General features: G+C 52.8%; 3 protein-coding genes across 4 annotated transcripts in view; all 3 read left to right on the top strand.

Moving 5' to 3' along the window:
- Nucleotides 1-2940, top strand: part of FAM102A (family with sequence similarity 102 member A) — a 41320-nt gene extending 38380 nt beyond the window's left edge. For both annotated transcript variants that reach the window (XM_012802457.2, XM_023510553.1), the window contains exon 11: nucleotides 636-2940. In XM_012802457.2, the coding sequence (XP_012657911.2) occupies nucleotides 636-681 (46 nt within the window). In that variant the 3' untranslated portion in view covers nucleotides 682-2940. The remainder of the gene's footprint in view (nucleotides 1-635) is intronic.
- A 3715-nt stretch (nucleotides 2941-6655) lies between these two features.
- Nucleotides 6656-9852, top strand: DPM2 (dolichyl-phosphate mannosyltransferase subunit 2, regulatory). The gene is made up of 4 exons (XM_023510620.1): nucleotides 6656-6667; nucleotides 7368-7457; nucleotides 8227-8329; nucleotides 9150-9852. The coding sequence occupies exons 1-4, from the start codon at nucleotides 6665-6667 to the stop codon at nucleotides 9206-9208; spliced, it is 255 nt and encodes an 84-aa protein (XP_023366388.1). The 5' UTR covers nucleotides 6656-6664; the 3' UTR covers nucleotides 9209-9852.
- Nucleotides 9853-12889: 3037 nt separating this feature from the next.
- PIP5KL1 (phosphatidylinositol-4-phosphate 5-kinase like 1) overlaps nucleotides 12890-18466 on the top strand; it is an 8974-nt gene continuing 3397 nt past the window's right edge. The window contains exons 1-9 of the mRNA XM_003785333.2: nucleotides 12890-12958; nucleotides 13799-14002; nucleotides 15182-15232; nucleotides 15418-15572; nucleotides 15872-15996; nucleotides 16269-16303; nucleotides 16391-16446; nucleotides 17541-17653; nucleotides 17944-18097. Coding sequence (XP_003785381.1) covers nucleotides 12929-12958; nucleotides 13799-14002; nucleotides 15182-15232; nucleotides 15418-15572; nucleotides 15872-15996; nucleotides 16269-16303; nucleotides 16391-16446; nucleotides 17541-17653; nucleotides 17944-18097 — 923 coding nt within the window. The 5' untranslated portion in view covers nucleotides 12890-12928. The remainder of the gene's footprint in view (nucleotides 12959-13798; nucleotides 14003-15181; nucleotides 15233-15417; nucleotides 15573-15871; nucleotides 15997-16268; nucleotides 16304-16390; nucleotides 16447-17540; nucleotides 17654-17943; nucleotides 18098-18466) is intronic.

Genomic DNA, 18466 nt, shown 5'->3' with positions numbered 1-18466 from the left:
TGACCCCTGCTGGCTGAGGCTTGAAATTGCAGTCACCGTCTCCTGCCTAGCCTCCTGGGCTGCACTGGGTGGGGTGGGCAAGAAGAAAACAGGGGGCCCTCTGTGGACATTTGCAAATATCCCTCCCTAGCCCCTCTGAAAATGAGGAGATGGATTTAAGGGTGGGAAGAAACCAGTACAGTTGGCAACATCAGAGCAGAGCTACATGACGAGCCCTGGATGTCTTAGCAAGGAAAAGAGCTCATCAGATTCCCTGACTTTCCACTGTCCTCTTAGCGAGCCTCACAGTCCCTCTGAGCCTCAGTTTCTTCATCTGTCAAGTGGGGCATGGTGCAGTTCCTGCCTGCCAGGGTTACTGTAAGGATAGGGTGGCACACCTGGGTATGTAAGCTTCCAGTGCCCTGGAAGGACTTGGGTATAGCCTGTGCCAGCTCTGCGATCCCTGTGGGCTCTGACACTTGAAATTGTGTCACCCCAAGCAAGAGACTTCACACTCTTGAGCCTGAGTGTTAGCCCTTTGCAAAATGAGGCTAGGTAACAGTGCCTGCCTTTCACAAACTTCCAAGGCCTGGCCCAGGGTATGCTCCTTAAGTGGAGCATTGAGAAAGACAAGCTGACTCATCTCTCCCCCGCAGGGTCTCTTCTGGGGTCTATGAGCCAGTCGTGATTGAAAGCCATTGAGGAGCAGGTGTCCAGGCTGGAGAAGGGTCCTGCCTTCTCGGGTATCCAGACCCACGTCATTCCACGAGGAACCTTCCCATTTGGATCACCATTCGCACCACATCTCTGTGCCTCCTCCAAGCACTCCAGCCCATACCTGTTCCCTAAGCATCATTCCATTGTCCTCCCATCCATGCCGGGAGCCTCCTGGCCCAAGAGGGCCCAGGCACCACTGTGAATATTCTCCTCTGAACCACTAGAGGGCAGGACAGGTGGGCAAGAGGAGCCAGCCAAGACCAGCTATGCTGGAGACCGACCTGGCCCACTTGCAGAGGACATGCGGCAGCACCTGAATATATGGGGATGTTTGTGGCTGAGGGCCTGTCCATTCCAGGGGCACTGGCTTTGGTCATGCCCTGGCAGAGCCTTGCTCCATTGTCCCCTTTCCCTGGGGAGGGGGGCAGACTACCCCTGGAATCCTGCCACCTGTGACCCTTTGACTGCTTAGTGCTTCAGCTTTCCCTTCCCTGTGTCCTGGGGGACCTGCTGGCGGCCTCCTCCTAGGAGCCACAACCTCAGACCTGGCCCACACTCCGGATTGAGACCCCACCTTCCCCAGCGAATGTTCTCCTGCTGCCCTGGCAGCCTGCACTTTGCACATGCTTGTCCCCAGTGCAGCACCATTGGCCCTCTCCTCCTGACCCCTTCCCAAGGACTCCTGGTCACTGCCTGCTGTGCAGTCAGAGGCTGGTGTCCAGCAGCCCGGCCGGAACGGGATGCTGCTTCTCCCTCCAGGTAGCTCCAGCTCAGTCTGCGCGCTGAGGGTGCCCTCTGCTCAGGGCTGGGTCCTGAGCAGCTGGTTTCTTACAGGAAGGTTGGGGTAAGCAAAGCCACTTTCTCTGCCCTCAGAGTGAGCTGACCCAGGCTGGGGTGGATGCCAACAGAGGCAGGTGGGCTGTGACTGGACCACCCGGAGCTGGCTTCCTGGCTGGAAAAGCTGTAGTCTTCCTCTGGAAGCATCCCCCCTTTTGGGCAAGGGAGAGTTGGGATCCTTTAAGGGGTATGCTTTCCCCGCAGGGAGCAGTCTGGCCCTGCGCCCTGGCCCCTACCCTCACTAAAGCCTCTGCTCTTAGCACTTTCCCCCTGGTCCTTGTAACCTGCTTGAAGGTGGATTCTGGCTGCCAGCCAGCCCCTGGACAGACTCTCCTGCCCCTTTTAAATATCACTTGTGTAAACCCAGCAGGCTGGTGTTTACTTAGCCCTGTAGGTTTTTTCTGTTCTTTTTTTTTCTTTCTTTTGATTGAGTTCACAGTTAAATATTGCCTCCACCCCCAGGTGAGGGGAGGTCCTTCTCTTCTCTGCCCCATCTGCTGGCTGGGTCCAGCAGGCTGGGGACCCAGCTGGGGAGCATGGGTGTTCTCCCCAGGCTGGGAGCATCCTTGCCCAGCTCCCTAGCTGGCCAGAGTAGGGTTCTTGGTCTAGGAACTCCCTGGCATTGGGACCAGAGCATTTCTAGGGTTTTGTTGTTGTTGTTGTTTTACTGATCTAACTCTTAGAAAATGAATGTTGGAAGGTGCCTGCCAAGGCAGGATGGAGCATTTGCTCAAGTTGGAGAAGGCTCTGGTCTGCCCAAGAGTCCCTTTCTGCCCCCACAGAGATACTGGCACTTTAAAAGGAAACTGGCCACACAGTCTCCAGATGATGAATTGGCCCCCTGAAGGTGGAGGAATGCTGTCCTTCCCTTCTGTCGGTGTCATCTCACCCACCCCAGTGGGGAGGTACATTCAGGGTATTTGGGATATGATTCAAAGTTCTGGGACTTCAGGCCCAGAACAACATTGGCTTTGGTGCTGTTGGGGAGATCCCTCCAAACCACGAGTCTCAGCCCCAACCCCACCAAGGTCTGGGTTTGGCAGTCACCCCAGAATGAGACAGAGCCTGCCACTTGCTCCCATACCAGGCCCTGGGCAGGGTAATTGGGCCACCTGAGAATTTGGCCACAACCAAACTGATGCTGACTGGAGCCAGAGGCCCAGAGTCTTGGCCTTGTCCCCATGAGGGAGTCCTTTCTTCAGCACTCTTGCCCCCTTGAGCTCAGTGAATTCCCACCAGGTGCCCCTAGCTCCTGGACTTCAAATTCTATATATAGAGAGATGGAGAGACTATATTAGAGATATTTTTGGAAGGAATTGGTCTATGCAATGCCTGTTTGGAATCTTCTTGAAAGTTTAATGTTTTTACTGGGAGATATAAAGAAAATAAAAGTCTACAATATTTTTAGGATTTTTTTTTTCTGTTAAGCCCCACAAACTGACCATATCTGCCTCCATGATCTGCCAGGAGGGAGAATGTCCATGTTTTCCTCTGTCTTCAGAGAGGTGATTGGGAGGAGGGATCTTTTTTTTCTTTAATTCCCCTCCTTTGTAACAGAATGTTGCCACCACAACTTCCAGATCAGTGGGCTGTGTTTGTATCTGTGTCCCAGCTTCTACTGTAGAAAATAACATTGTAAGGGGAAATCAGCCTAATGTCAGTGTCTTGGTTTGGGGAAAAAAATTAAATATTGCGGATTTTGTTTGTCTTGCTGAGTTTTTTGTTTTTACCTTGTTACTTTACCACGTTGACTTTGAGGTCAAAGACAACATCAGAAGGAAGCCAGATATGTAAAGTGACATTCCAAGGGTGGGGAAGATATAGGTGACTAGGTTTCTCCCAGTCCTGAATGCAATCATAATTATCACCCCCTTGATTACTCCAGAGTTCTGGGGAGGAAACAGTCCCAAAAGGCAGTTACTTGCTATACCTACTGATAACTTTAACTTCTGAAACCTGTTATAACTGCTCTATGGCCTTTCCCTGCAATCAGGTAGCCTTTAAGGAATGTGCCTAAGGACAAATAACTGTGCCTCAGTTTCTTCTGTTTCTTCCATCTGGATCAAATGAGACCAGGATTAAACAACCTGAACTACAGGAGATCCCATGTTCCCAAATTTGCATGCCTCAGGCTAGCATTGTTTACAGCTCAGGCTGGGCTCCTCACCCCTGTACCTGACTGTCCCTAGTTATACAGGAGCTCAGAGGCCTAGCCAAACTTTGGGACGGCCAATTCACTCTGGGTTTTTAATAAGCTCAGAGGTGACAAGAAGCCTCAGTAGTTTTGGCATGGTCAGAAGGAACCAGGCCTCTGTCTCTGTCCCAGAACAGCCATTATCCCTACTCCCTCTCAGGGTTGACCTCCACTTGTGGCCCCTTTAAGACCTGAAGGGGATTCTCAGTCTCTTCTCTTCTATGCACACCTGGGAAGGGAGGGCAAAATTGGCTCCTGGCTGAGCCTTTCCTCCTGAGACAGGAGAGGAACAGAATTAGGCTGTAGGAAAAAGGATTGGTCCTGTCAGCTTTGGGAGGGCAGCCCCCATAGCCAGAGATGGGCTCTGATTGTAGCAGGAAACTGATGCAGACAGAAGACTCCAGGCACCAGTTGGAAGAGGAAGCGGCTTTATTTCTCCGGCCAGGAGACTCGGCAGACTAGTGTCCAAAAAACCGAGCTCCCCTGACTTAATCTCTTGCCTCTTTTTTATACATTTTTTAGGGCTAGGGTGAAAGTTATAAAAGATGTGAGAGACGTGACAAACGTGAAGGTCTCGGGACTCAAGGGGAAGGTCAGGTTGGCCCGCGCCCTTGAGACCAGTCGGGCTACCTGCCCTCAAAGGCCCTTCCACAACGTGGAAAGTTAAGGAAGTTACAAGGTTACTATCTAGGCCCAGCACATGTCAACGGAAGGGCAAACAGATAACAGAGATATCTGCTACAGTAGAGGTAGGAGTGTTACAGACGGTTTGGCTAATGCCTATACAGGGTGACTAGGACAGATCTTTAGCTCTGCTTCTACTCTCTTGCCTCATGATGACAGGAAGTAAATGCTGCTAAAGGGGCAAACTATGCCAGGTCTGGGCCACGTCTCTGCAGCCAAGGGTCTCCACATATCCACTGAGGGAAGCATTCCAGGATCTAAAAAGAAAAAAAAAATCACTGGGCGCATGTGCCTATGTTTCAGTGAGTAGGGCACCAGCCCCATATACTGAGGTGGTGGGTTCAAACCTGGCGCTGGCCAAACTGCAACAACAACAACAACAACAACAAAAATAGGTGGGCATTGTGGCAGGCGCCTATAGCCCTAGCTACTCAGGAGGCTGAGGTAAGAGAATCACTTAAGCCCAAGAGCTGGAGGTTACTATGAGCTGTGTGACTCTATGGCACTCTACCAAGGGCGACAAAGTGAGACGCTATCTTAAAAAAAAAAAAAAATCAGTGAATCTTAAAGCTGGTTGGTTATTCAAAGCTACTTTGTGCCAAGTCCCTTTCTGGTGATGGGGATACAGCAGTGACTATAGGACCTACCCTTGGGGAGTTCACAATCAGGTGGGCCAGAGCAGCAAGTAAATCAGCTAATCAAAATAACTGTGTGGCTTGCATCTGTATTCCCACCACTTTGGGAGGTGGAGGCAGGAGGATCTCTTGAAGTCAAGAGTCTGAGACCAGCCTAAGCAAGAGTGAGACCTCAACTCTACAAAAAAATAGAAAAGTTTGGCTTGGCATCCTTAGCTCAGTGGTTAGGGCCAGCCACAAACACAAGGGCTGGTGGGTTCAAACCCTGCCCAGGCCTGCTAAACAACAATGACATCTACAGCAAAAAAACAAAAAAAAAACAAAAAAAAAACCCAAAAAATTTGTCGAATGTGGTGGTGCACACCTGTAGTCCCAGCTACTCAGGAGGATGGCTCTAGTCCAGGAGTTTGAGGTTTCTGTGAGCTAGGCTGCCACCACTATGCTAGCCTGTCACAGAAAACACACCGGACACGCACAGAAGAAGCCCTACCTCCAGCTACAAAGGCGGGGGGGGGCCGCATTTTTTAGAAGGGAGAAGTTGGGGTGTGGTTGGGGAGTGGTGTCCTAGTGGGACCTGATGGTGAGGCGCAGCCAGTTTGCCCAGTCGTCAAAGATGATTTGGCCCTTCCTACCTCCGCCTTGTTCTTAAGAGGAAAGAGCCTCCAAGACCAGAGTGACCTGCCCACGTGCTGGGTCCGAAACCTCTGGCTTTTGCGACGAAAAGAGGTAGGGGACACCCGAAGGGTATCCAGGTGAGCCAGGCTATAGCAAGGGGGCGCCCTGTCTCCGTCCATGCAGGCTCGGCCAGCTCCTTCTCACCCGGTCTTAGGCAGGGCTCTGCATCGCTCCCCTTAATAAACAAGTTAGTGCCCGGGCACCAAGCAGCAGGGCTCCCTGGCTGGTTTCCAGTGTCGGCTTTACTACTGACTCGTATGGCGATCTCTCATCTCTACGCCTCACTTTCCCCATCTAAAAAAATGGGATTTCCAATGCTTCACCCTCATCTGGCTTTGGGACTCTGAGATTTTTTGTTTGTTTCTTATTTTTTGGAGACGAGTCTCACAGTTGCTCCAGACTAGAGTGCAGTAGCATCAGCCTAGCGCACAGCAACCTTAAATTCCTGGGCGCAAGCGATTCTCCTGCCTCAGCCTCCTAAGAAGCTGGGACTATAGGCGCCCACCACAATGCTCCCTAATTTTTCTACTTTTAGTAGAGACGGGTGTCGCCCTTGCTCAGGCTGGTCTCGAACTTTTTGAGCTCAAGCAATCCACCTAACTTAGTTTCCCAGAATGCTAGGATTACAGGCCTGAGCCACCACCTCCGGCCTGGGGTGTTTAGAGATTGACTTTACTGGGGAGAGGATCCCACAGGACTGTGGCCAGGAAGGCCAGGCAGTTGGGTTTCCCAAGTCGGTCCCATTCCGTAGATTCGGGAGCAATTTGCCCTGCGACACCTTCGAGAACTACATTTCCCGACATGCAGAGGGGCCACGGGGCCTGCCGCTTTCGGGTCACGTGTTACTAGGCCCGGGAACTACGACTCCCAGTAGGCTTCACGGCCCAAAGCCAAACGGCCCGGATCCGGAACCGGATATGGCTGGTGGCGAAGCGCCGGGGAAATGGTGAGATTGTGGTCAAGTGCTGGGGCTAGAATATCTGGGGCAGAGGTGTCTGGGGTGAGGTCCGGGGTCTGCTAGGGGGCTGGGGCACACGGAACCAGGTTGCTTCCCCTCCTTCCCCACTGTACTCATGAAAACGCAGAGGCTCGGCCTCTCCCAGCTTAGAAGCATCCCTAGTCAGCCCTCTGTAGCTGCGGTCCCCAACCCCAGGACGGCGGACTGGTACCAGATCCATGGCCTGTTAGGGACTGAGCCGCAGAGCAGCAGATGAGCGGCGGAGAGAGCCAGCGAAGCTTCGTTTGTATGTGCAGCGGGTCCCCATCCCTCACATCACTGCCTGAGCTCTGCCTCCTGTCATGTAAGCCAGAGCATTAGATTCTCAAGAGGAGCCTGAGCCCTGCTGTAAACTGCGCATGCGAGGGAATTGGTTGCACTCACCTCGAGAATCTAATGCCTGACGATCAGGGGTGGAGATGTAATGTACTTGAATCTTCCCGAAAACATCCCCACCTTCTTCCCCGTCTGTGGAAAAATTTTATTCCGTGAAACCGGTCCCTAGTGCCAAATAGGTTGGGGGCCACTGCTCTATAACATCGCGGAATGAATGGGAAGCTTAGAGCATAATAAGGCCGCGACGCTCTCGGTCTATTAGTGCACCTAAATGGTGAGTCGCTTCATCAGCTGAGCCCTCGCTTTTCTTCAGGCCACAGGGACAGACCAGGTGGTGGGACTTGGCCTTGTCGCCATTAGCCTGATCATCTTCACCTACTACACGGCCTGGGTGATTCTCTTGGTATGTCTGTCTTCCCCAGTCCTCAGCTCGATTTCTGTCTCCTTGGAATTTGAAGCCGACCCCCAGCATCCTTTAAGCAGCTACCCAGTGTCAGGTGCTGTAGGTGGTGTTCCTGCCCGAGTTTATGTGGTGTCAGTGTTAGATGAGGAAACAGGCTCAGAGTCTGGCCCAAGGTCACATCCTTCACCTCTGCTTTAAAGCCCCGTGTTTGGCTTGCTTTGCTTTGGGGAGGAGTTCAGGTTCTTCTGGTTAGCCTGTTAGCTTGGGCATGGCAAATACCAGTAGATTTTGTGAGGGCTTTTAGGATGTATTTTTTCTTGTTGGAAAAGGAAGTGCAGTGTGTTTAGAAAGCAAAATCTTGCAGAACTGTCTGAGTCACGGCACCAAACAAACAAACAAACAAACAAAAATTTTGCAGAATTTGGTTTCCTTTGTAGGAAGATGTTAGTAAAGAAGACATGGGAGCCCAGGTTGTGGGTCACTTAAGGATTCCTCATGTACCTTGTGCTAGACTGTGAGTGTCTTAGGGCAGGTCTCTTGTCTTCTGTTCACTGCTAGGTTTCCAGCTTTCCCTAAGTTGTTAGAGCAGCCACCAAATGAGTGCCCAGTAAAGAACTGTTAAATAAATGAATGAAGGAAATAAACTACAGTTTCCTAGATCCCATCATTCTAAAGATGATAGGGCCCTGAGATGGTGGGGGTGGGATGTTTGGGCTTGGGGGCTGAGCAAGATGATTGCTGCTCACCTGAGCTCTGCTCTGGTTGCCAGCCATTCATTGACAGCCAGCATGTCATCCACAAGTATTTCCTGCCCCGAGCCTATGCTGTTGCCATCCCCTTGGCTGTTGGCCTCCTGTTGCTACTGTTTGTGGGTAAGTCACTCCCAGCCCCAACCCTGGGCAGGGTATCTAGAGACCCCCACTTATGTAAATACCTCCACAATTGCTGTATATCTATCTGCTTGAGGCTCCTTGCCCCCAATTCTCCTCCAGGGTTTTCCTGTTCCTCCTTCAGGGCCACAGTCAGTAACTCCTCTGGGCTTTCCAATGCCTCAGGGATTTGGGACTCTAATGGCTTGTCCCCCTTTTTACTACTCACCCATCATTCTGCTCATACTTCACTCTCACCCTTTTGTCACCCTGGCTTCTAATTCCTGGACCTCTGTGTCTCTCATGCCTTCCAGAGGATGGGGACTATATCTCTATTGTTACTGTGTCCTCAGCACCCATCACAGGAAAGTATGAGTAGAGAGGGAGACCCCATCTCTACTAAAAATGAAAAACTGAGGCAAGAGACTTACTTGAGCCCAAGACTTTGAGGTTGCTGTGAGCTATGATGCCATGGCACTCTACCAAGGTTGACAAAGTGAGACTCTGTCTCAAAAAAAGAAGAAGAAGCCTGAATGATGGGGTAGATATGTGGATGGGTAGATGTTGGGTGGGCAGATGTTGATGGGGTGATGGATAGATAGGTGAGTCTTGTTCCCCCTTGGAATCTGAAACACTAAATGCAGCATCTTGCCTGAGGTAGGCACTAAGTTAGTGTTTGTAGAGTGAATGTGAGTGGATGTATGGCTTAAATGACTAGGTAGGCAGCAGGTTCCCTGGAGGGTGGTTGGGTAGGTACATGGCCTCACATTTGGTTTGTTCTGGGTCCATATCTTACCTGACTATTCTCATCTGTATATTCCAGGATTGTTCATCACCTACGTGATGCTGAAGAACCAGAGGGTGACCAAGAAGACTCAGTGAAGCCCCAGCAGGGATAAGGCTGCCAAGCCCTTTTCAGCGTCCTCTCCAGGGCAGGGATCAAGGGTGGAAGCCCACAGGATCAGTCCAGACACTGTGGCCCCTTCCAGCTTGGCTGCCATCCAGATATCCCTGTGGGATGGAGCTGTTCAGGACTCCCCCCTGACTGACCAGAGCCCCATTCCTCCTCTGCTCACCCTTCCAGAAGCCAGGAGGAAGGAGCATCTGTAAGACTCTCTTACCCCCTCTGGCCAAGGCATGAAAGATGCTGGTCCTCCCCATCTCATTTTCAGACTCCCTGTCGCTTTTTCATCTGAGTTCTACCGTCTTACCTCAATTTTCTTGCTTTCACATGCTGATATTGAACTTAGCAGGTCCTGAGTGGCACACGGCCTTTCCAACCTCTCCTCACAAGTCCTACTTCTCTACAAAGGCTGCTTTCCTTGGCCTCACAGAGCCCCAGACCTCACAAGGACTTCTGGAAAGCCTAGGAGAAGGCCTGACAGACCCCAATACCATCACCACCTCTTAGCAAACCAAGGAAGCCACACTGGGCCTGCCAACCAACTACTCCTCATGAAACCTAGGATCTCAGCTCCGGGGCTGGTCTGTTTGGGGAGCTTACCAATAAACACTGATGTTCTGTATGTCTCTGTGCCATCTTCACCAGAGGAGGGGATTGAGGAAGAAACCCCTGCATTGGTCTCATGTCTGTACAGTGAGGGTGCCTCAGGTCCTTCTCTGCCCTGTCCCTGTGCTGGACACTGGGGATAAAGTGGGGACTAAGACAGATGTGCTTCCAACTCAGTAGAATCCATGACTTCAAAGGCCATAGAGGCCCTGACATGTCTCTGCTGTGCATCTCCTGTGCCAGTGTGGCCCCGATTGAATGCTTGGGCCATTCTCCTAAAAGCCCAAACCTGTCCATCTCTTGCATGTGCAGCCCAACTTAGCCCTGCCCTGAATAGCCTGTCAGCAATCCTCCAGTACCTCAGCAGCCTCTCCCAGCCCCCACAGCACCTAATGTAAATGTGCCTCCCACACCTGAGACGAGCACGCTTCCTCAGTGGAGGCTTCCCTCTCATCACAGAGTGGACACGCCTACCTTCTGCCTATTCCACCTCTCCTCTGTCATCTAGTCCAGGTGGAGCTGCTCACTTGGGCTTTGGGTCCTTTCCCCCCACCACTGTGGCAGAAGCCTGTCACCAAAAGTCCCTGTCATGGGAACAAGCTCTGCCTCTTCCAGTGTTTCCCGAATGTACTCCAGGCTCCCATTTCCAGGTCTCTGCATCAACTAGCAACTCCTTCCAGGTTCCTTCTCTCCTTTACCCTCAAACTTCTCCAAAGGGTGTCAACACCTACCACTACATTTCTTCTTTTTTAGAAAATAACTTCATTTTTCTTTTATTTTATTTATTTTTCAGTTTTTTGCCGGGGGCTGGCTTTGAACCCGCCACCTCCGGTATATGGGGCTGGCGCCCTACTCTTTTGAACCACAGGTGCCGCCCTGCCACTGCATTTCTTCCTTTCCCGCTGTGCTCAGCATCTGCCCCCATCACTCATGAGGCCACCAGTGATATCCATTTTTTAAATCCCAAGGACATTTCCTTAATCCTCGACCACACTGGGTGCTTGGCAGCCCTGTGGATCTGCTCTCAGATGCTCTCCTGGTGTCTGTGAGTTCTACTTGATGTCTCTCATGTTCTCTTCTGTCATGAGCTGCTGGGCACCTTAGGACCCAGTTGCAGGCTTTGTCACCACATGCTCTCCCTGGTGATTCCATCTTTTCCCAGGTTGTCCCAGCTCTCCTTTGAGCCCCACATGCCTCAGCTGCCCATCTGACATCCTCATTGGATGTCATGGTGGGACCTCGAATTCATCCAGTCATGAGCTGAATTCTTAGACTTTCCCCAAATCTGACTCTCCTCTTGTGCCCTGCCCCTTTTTGTGGCTGGCATCCTGTCTCTAACAGTGGCTTTCTTCCCTCAGCCCCCAATAAGACCCCAAAGTCTGTCAATTCCCCCTCTCTCCCCCAGCAACATTTTGGATGCAGCTACTCTGCCCTAAGTCACTGACAACTTCCTAACCACTCTCCTCCACCGGTACTCTGGCCCCTTTCCACCTGACTATGAACAACAACCAGTGGCCTTTCAAAAACCTGTATCCAAGCGTCTTACTCAGACTCCCTCATGATGCTTCTCTGGGTCCCCACCTGTCTCCCCACCATAGCTTACAGGACCTTGCCTGCCCAGTTGCTTTCTGTGTCCTGCTCTCTCCAGCCATGCTGGCCTTTCACTTTCTGGGACTCACCCAGGCCCTGTGCACACCCTACTCACACTGGTTCAAAATGAGACTGGTGTGGTTCCTGCCCTGTGGCATTTCCATTCTAGTGGGAGGGGTAGTAAACAAATGAACAAGACAATTCCTGACATCTAACGGTGATGTGATCAAGAGTGTGAGGAGCTGGGAGGTTGAGGAGGGTAGATTGCCTGAGCTCACAGGTCAGACTAGCCTGAGGAAGAGCAAGACCTTGTCTCTAAAAACAGCCGGGTGTTGTGGTGTGCGCCTGTAGTCCCAGTGACTTGTGAAGCTGAGGAAAGAGATCACTTGAGTCCAAGAGTTTGAGGTTGCCCATGAGCTATGATGCCAGAGCACTCTATCAAGAGCAACAAAATGAGAGCTTGTCTCAAAAAAAAAGGGTGGCGCCTGTGGCTCAGTGAGTAGGGCGTCAGCCTCATATACCGAGGGTGGCAGGTTCAAGCCTGGCCAAATTGCAACAAAAAAATAGCCAGGCGCTGTAATGGGCACCTGTAGTCCCAGCTACTTGGGAGGCTGAGACAAGAGAATTGCCTAAGCCCAGGAGCTGGAGGTTGCTGTGAGCTGTGAATCCACAGCACTCTACGGAGGGCAACAAAGTGAGACTCTGTCTCAAAAAAGAAAGAAAGAGTGAGTGCGGGGAGGGGATCCCTTGTTTAGAGGAAACCGGAGGAATGAAGCAAGTGAGAGGCTGGGGAAATGGCTAAGGAACAGTAGGAGACTGTGTGCTTGGGTAGTGTACTTGGGTGTAGTAAAAGTGAACAGAGGGGCCTGGAATCATGGTGAGGGGTGTGGATTTTGTTCCATTGCCCTGGAACGCTACTGGAGGCTTTAAGTATGAGAGTGACATTGTCTGATTTACGCTTTTAAACCATCACGCTGGCAGCTGTGTCTCTCCCTCTTGCTCATCACTAAATCCCCAGGGCCTAGCACTACTGGCTCAAAGTGGGTATTCAAAATATGTGTGTTGAATGAATGGATGCCCCTGGCTTCCCGTGTGACCTGGAGGTAGTCACTTTTTTCTCTGGATCTTAGTTTCCTCACCAGAAAGACAGTCAATGGGAATTTCACGCCAGAGTACGTGGGTAGGACAGGATTTAAGTTACTTGCCTCCTCATGCGGCCCAGAGACCCGAATTCTCACCCCTGCGGGGAAAATGGGGCGCTCTCCTTCCCGGAGACTGTAGCCAGGGCCCGGCGGCGCCGCCCGGCCAGGACCGCGGTTCCGAGGCTGCTGCAGCCGCGGGGGCGGGACCCACAAAGCAATAGCCGGCGCCCCCAGTGCGGATTGGGTGCAGCCATGGTTGGCGCCTCACGATTGGTAAGTCGTAAGGCAGGGGCGGGGCCTGGCTCCTGCAGCGGGGCAGCAGGGAACGCGGCCAAAGCCCGCAAAGCAGCAGCGGGGGCTATGGCTGCGCCGAGCCCGGGGCCCCGCGAGGTAGGTGCAGACCCAAGAGCGGACGGGAGAAGAAGGGGTAGCGGGCAGGGTCCAGGCCTCTCCTCTGTGAGCGGCGCGGACACGCCTCCATCCAAGCCAGGGAAGGGCACTGCACTGGGCTAAGACCAGGACACTCCCCTTGCGGGGAGGCTGGTATGAAGGGGGAGGTCTGACGGGTATTCCGGAGGGTTTCGGCAGTTTCCTTATCGCAAAAATGGAGATGATAATAAAAGCTGCTCCTTCAGAGGCTGTTAGGAGGTCAGGCTCTCAGCCGGTGCGGGGCACATAACGAGTGCCCACTGTCAGCTGGTGTGATCTCAGCATCGCTGACCCTCTCCACTGGCCTAGGAGAGCTCAGCATAGACAAGGGGAGTAGATTTGACTGAATCACTGCATCACAGCTCCTACCATCAAGGGTACATGTGCAAAGAGCTCAAATCCAACAGCAGCAACAGTTAATACCTGCCAGGAAGTAGTTAGAGTTCTCTTGTTATAGATGAAAAGAAAAGACAAGGAAAATTGAGGTGACTTACCTAAGGTCACACAGCTGGTAAGAGACCATCAGTCTGGGGCCAGGTTTCACTGCCAAACGTATGCTGTCCCGACTGATAATGGAATCACCACCCTATTTGGGTGTTGACTATGTGCCAGACACTGTGTGGCCCCCCACAAACATCTGGTGAGATGAGTACCAGCATCATCCTGATTTTATAACTGAGGAAACTGAGGCAGAGAGCGATGAGGGAGTCTCACAAGTAGTGGGAATGGGACTTGATCCAAAGTCTTTCCTCTCTGAAATGCTGCCACATCGTCTTTGCTTCCTGTGCCTTCCCATGCTAGATTCTGGACCCCTTCCCAGAGGCTCCACGTAGAGCACCTACCTCCAACTCTGGCTGCCGTGGGCTCCTCTGGCGCCTACGAGACAAGCAGTCTCGCCTGGGCCTGTTTGAGATCAGCCCAGGTCATGAACTGCATGGGATGATGTGTATGATGCAGGCGGGACTATGGGCTGCCACTCAGGTCTCCATGGATCACCTCCCTACGGTGAGTGGCCAATCTGTCCCATGCATCCCCACGACACCAATGGAAAGACTGAACTGGTGCCCTGTCTTGCTAATATTGCAGATGAGGGGGTCAGAGAGAGCAATTCAGGGGAGAAGACAGGGAGGGAGGAACATTCTGGTGGAATTTGGAATGCCCAGTGTATGTTGGGAGTATGTAGAGCCCCTTGACTCAGGGTTGCTGTGTGGCACTAGGTATGCCTCTGCCTCTCTCTGGGCCCCAGTGTTCCCATCTGTATAATGGAGGGGGATTGTGCTCTGTGGTTTCTGAGGCCCTCCCAGCCCTGACAGAGTGTATAGTTGAGAAGGGACACCACCCCCACTCTGCTAGTCTTATCCCTCTGTGGAGCTCAGGCTGGGGCCAGTCTGGCTCAGCAGAAAGAGTTACCCAACTGCAAACTCAGCAGCTGGGCAGGCGCGAGTAAGCATGAGTGTTGTTTATGTGTGTGCACAGTGTGACCACATCCCACAGACCAAGTCCTGACAGAGGTACCTGTAGGTCCAAGGACTGTGGGGGTCCAAGAGAGTCCTTTAAGCCATAACCTGACCTCATCACTAGCTGAAAATCTTCCATGGCTCCCCAGTACTCAGCGTGGCCTCAATAGCCTGCAGGCTCCAAGGGCTAACTGTTCAGCCTCATTCCTACTCCACACCTCCCTTACTGGCTTCAGCCACTTAGCCAGCCTTTCTCTTGATGGTGGCCACAATGCTGTTTCCAATACCAGGAGCACCCTTCTCGTCCTCTCTACTACCCTTCTGCTTTCAGCTCAGAAGTCACTGCCCCTAGGAAGCTTCTCTGATCCTGCCCCTCCCAGGCTGCATCAGGTGGGTCCCTTGGCTTCAGGACCATTCCCTTGTACTGGGATGGAATAAGGCTTCATTTGGCCAGCATGTATGTCTGGGGTCTGTGTCAGTCTTGAACTCAGAGTCAGATGCTGGGGACCCAGCAGTGGATGAGACAGACACACCTGCCTTAGGTCACTCTTGTCCTCCCTGCACCCCATCTACCAACCTCAGGCATACCCAGAGACAACTCAGGTCCCTGTTTGCTGAAGAAATCAAACTAGATGAAGGGGCAAGGCCAGGTGCAGGACATTTGGAGGTCCTGGGATGGACAGTGGGGGACTGAGACTTGCCCTGAGCTCTCTGACCCTCCCTGCAGGGCCTGCCCTCTGAGGAAGATTTCTCCGAGGTCCTGACCCAGGTTCATGAGGTAGGAAGACCAGGGCTGCTGCATGGGAGGGGCATGCTCTCTCTCCTCCTCAGTTTCCCCATCTGTGCCATGGCTTGCCTAAGAGCTTTGCAGGAAGGATATGGTCACCCTGTCCCTCTGGCACCAGGACCACCTGTGAACCTGGACTCATGTGGACATTCTTAGGACTGCTCTTCCTCCCCCAGGGCTTCGAGCTGGGCACTCTGGCTGGTCCAGCCTTTGCCTGGCTGCGCCACTCACTAGGCCTGGCTGAGGAGGACTATCAGGCTGCGCTGGGCCCTGGTGGTCCCTACCTACAGTTCCTCAGCACATCCAAGAGCAAGGCCATCTTCTTCCTGTCGTGAGCTTATGGCAGGGGTGGGCAGGGGTGAGGGTGGTGACCCTGGATGAAGGGAGGGCAGAGTAGCGGCCAGTTCCCCTTGGTGAGAGAGTAGCATGGCCAAGGAGGGTCTGAGACAAATGGAGGTCCAATGAGGGGAAGAGAGACTGAGGGCGAAGGTCAGAGGCAAGAGGGGAGGTGGTGTGGCCGCAAACGGAGACCAAGGAGAGAGATTCATGTGCACAAGCCACCATGGCAGGGGGACCGGTGGGAGCCGCTGCAACCGGCCTGATCAGTGACCTCTCCCTCCTGACCCCCAGCCACGACCAGCGCTTCTTCCTGAAGACCCAGCGGCGCCGGGAGGTACAGGCGCTGCTCACCCACCTTCCCCGCTACGTGCAGCACCTGCAGCGGCACCCGCACTCGCTGCTCGCGCGGTTGCTGGGTAGGGGGCTGAGGGCGGGGTTCAGTGGGGGGCTGGTCCTAGGTGGTAATGCACGCGGAGGGCGGGCACCTGTGAGGGAGAGTGGGCGTGGCCGTGCGTGGGGGTGGGGCAACACTGGCAGCACTGGGGCTGTATCTAGGACTGGCGTTAAGTTGGGCATAGACTCCAAACAAAAGAAGAGGCCTAGGGGTGAAGCCTGGAGGGGCCGGGCTTGGCATGCCACAGAGGTTGTGAAGTTTGGGGCCTTCATCTGATGTTTTCTCCCCTTACAGGAGTGCACAGTCTGCGAGTGGCCGGGGGAAAGAAGGTGGGTGCACTAAGGTGAGGTGGCGGGGCGTGGGGAAGGCTGAAAGGTGAAAGCCTGGCTTCCCTCATGCCTCGTCCCTGTCCCCAGAGGTACTTCATCATCATGCACAGCGTCTTCTATCCTGCCGGGCGCATCTCTGAGAGGTGAGTCGGCAGCGGGTCCAGGCCTCAAGGCCCCCATCCCTGAATCACTCGTACTTACTAGGTAGACAGCCAAACTGAGGCCCAAGAAGAAAGGACAATCCCAAGATCTGGTAGGTGGGAGACAGTGACACCCACAACCAGCATCTCTTGAACACTCAGTATGCCTTAGGTGCTGTGCTGAGCTGTTTGCATTCATTATTTTTGTGGTTAAGACAGATTCTTGCTCTGTTGCTCAGGCTAGAATGCACTGGCATCATTATAGCTCACTGCAATATCCAACTCCGGGGCTCAAACGATGCTCCTGCATCAGCCTCCTGAGAAACTGGGATGACAGGTGCATGCCACCATGCTGGGCTAATTTTTTTACAATTTTTGTAGAGACAGGGTCTCACTATGTTGTCCAGGCTGATGTTGAACTCCTGGCCTCAAGGGATCCTTCTGCCTTGGCCTCCCAAAGTGCTGGGATTACAGGTGTGAGCCACCATTTCCAGCTCATCAGCTTCTTAATTCCCAGAGTGACACTGAAGGGCAGCTGCTGTTATCCTCATTTTACAGATTAGGAACTGAAGAAGGTTTGAAAGACCACGCAGCTAATGTTCAAGGAGCAGGGATTGAAATCCAGCCTCCCTGACTACACATGGCCTCTGTGCCTTCCATCCCTGATTCTGCCCGCAGGTTCCCCATTAATGTTTCCTCGGGGCCATCACCTTCCCCCAGGCTCTCCTGCTGCTGCTGTCTAGTTTGGATCCTTGTGTCTGGGACACCCTCAGGGATGACATGGTGCTGGAAGGCAGGCACAAGAAGGGCTGAAGCCTGGGTGGGCCTTCAAAGGCCTTCATTGGAATCCCTGTTCTACTCTTTACTTACTGTGTAGCTTGGGCAAGTCAGAGGAACCCTCTGAGCCCCAGTTTCTTTAGCTTGGGGACAATAATTGACCAGGGCTGTGCTGAGTACTAGAGATGGTATCAGGTAAGGAGTTGAGTGCATTTATAAACAGTCAGCAGTGGAAGTGCTTATTTCTAATTATTACCTTGAGAGATTGCCTCTCTGTCCCACATCTATGAAAAGCTGAATTCTGTTCCCCAATCTCCCAGGTATGACATCAAGGGCTGTGAGGTGAGCCGCTGGGTGGAGCCAGCCCCTGAGAGCAGCCCCCTTGTCTTGGTGCTGAAAGACCTCAACTTTCAGGGCAGGACCATCAACCTGGGTAAGCCATGGGGGAGGTCCCTGCCTATTCCTCCTCTGTTCAGGGTGATATTTAGAAGGGTGTCCCAGCACTGCCTTCTGCATAAGCTGTTAAGAGCCCAGACTCTGAAGTCAGACAGAGCAGAGTTCAAATTCTGGCTCCACCATGGTGACCAAGGCAGATTGCAGATAAGTTTCCTTATTTGTGAAATGAGGACAGTAATGACACCTGCCATCATGGGGCAGAAGTGTGTGGAGCACCATGGCTGGCTCATCATGGGCACTCAGGTTAGGGCACTGATGCTCTGGCAGGGCCCCAGAGAAGCTGGTTCCTCCGCCAGATGGAATTGGACACGGCCTTCCTCCGGGAGCTCAACGTGCTGGATTACAGCCTTCTGATGGCTTTCCATTGTCTCCATGAGGATGAGAGGGGCCCAGGAAGCAGCCTTATTTTCTGCATGGCCAGGTGAGCTCCCCATCATCAAGAATGAGGTGGGAAAGACAGATGTGGTGGTAGAAGGGAGTGCTTTCTGTGTGCAGGGACAGCATAAGTAAAGGCTCACAGGCCGGGAAGTGCAGAATGTGTGTGTGTACATAATATGTATACATGCATGTATGTTGAGAGGGGAGGGCACGACTTGGCACCTGTGGCTCAAGTGGCTAAGGTGCCAGCCACGTACACCTGAGCTAGCCGGTTCGAATCCAGCCTGAGCCCACCAAACAACAATGAGAGCTGCAACCAAAAAATAGCCAGGCGTTGTGGTGGGCACCTGTAGTCCCAGCTACTTGGGAGGTGGAGACAGGAGACTCGCTTGAGCCCAGGAGTTGGAGGTTG

The sequence above is a fragment of the Otolemur garnettii genome, unplaced genomic scaffold (assembly GCF_000181295.1).
Source record: "Otolemur garnettii isolate 467f Iridium unplaced genomic scaffold, OtoGar3 scaffold00014, whole genome shotgun sequence".
NCBI classification, from domain to species: domain Eukaryota; kingdom Metazoa; phylum Chordata; class Mammalia; order Primates; family Galagidae; genus Otolemur; species Otolemur garnettii.
Note: the sequence above shows the minus strand (reverse complement) of the source record. Positions and strands in the feature narration are given on the sequence as shown.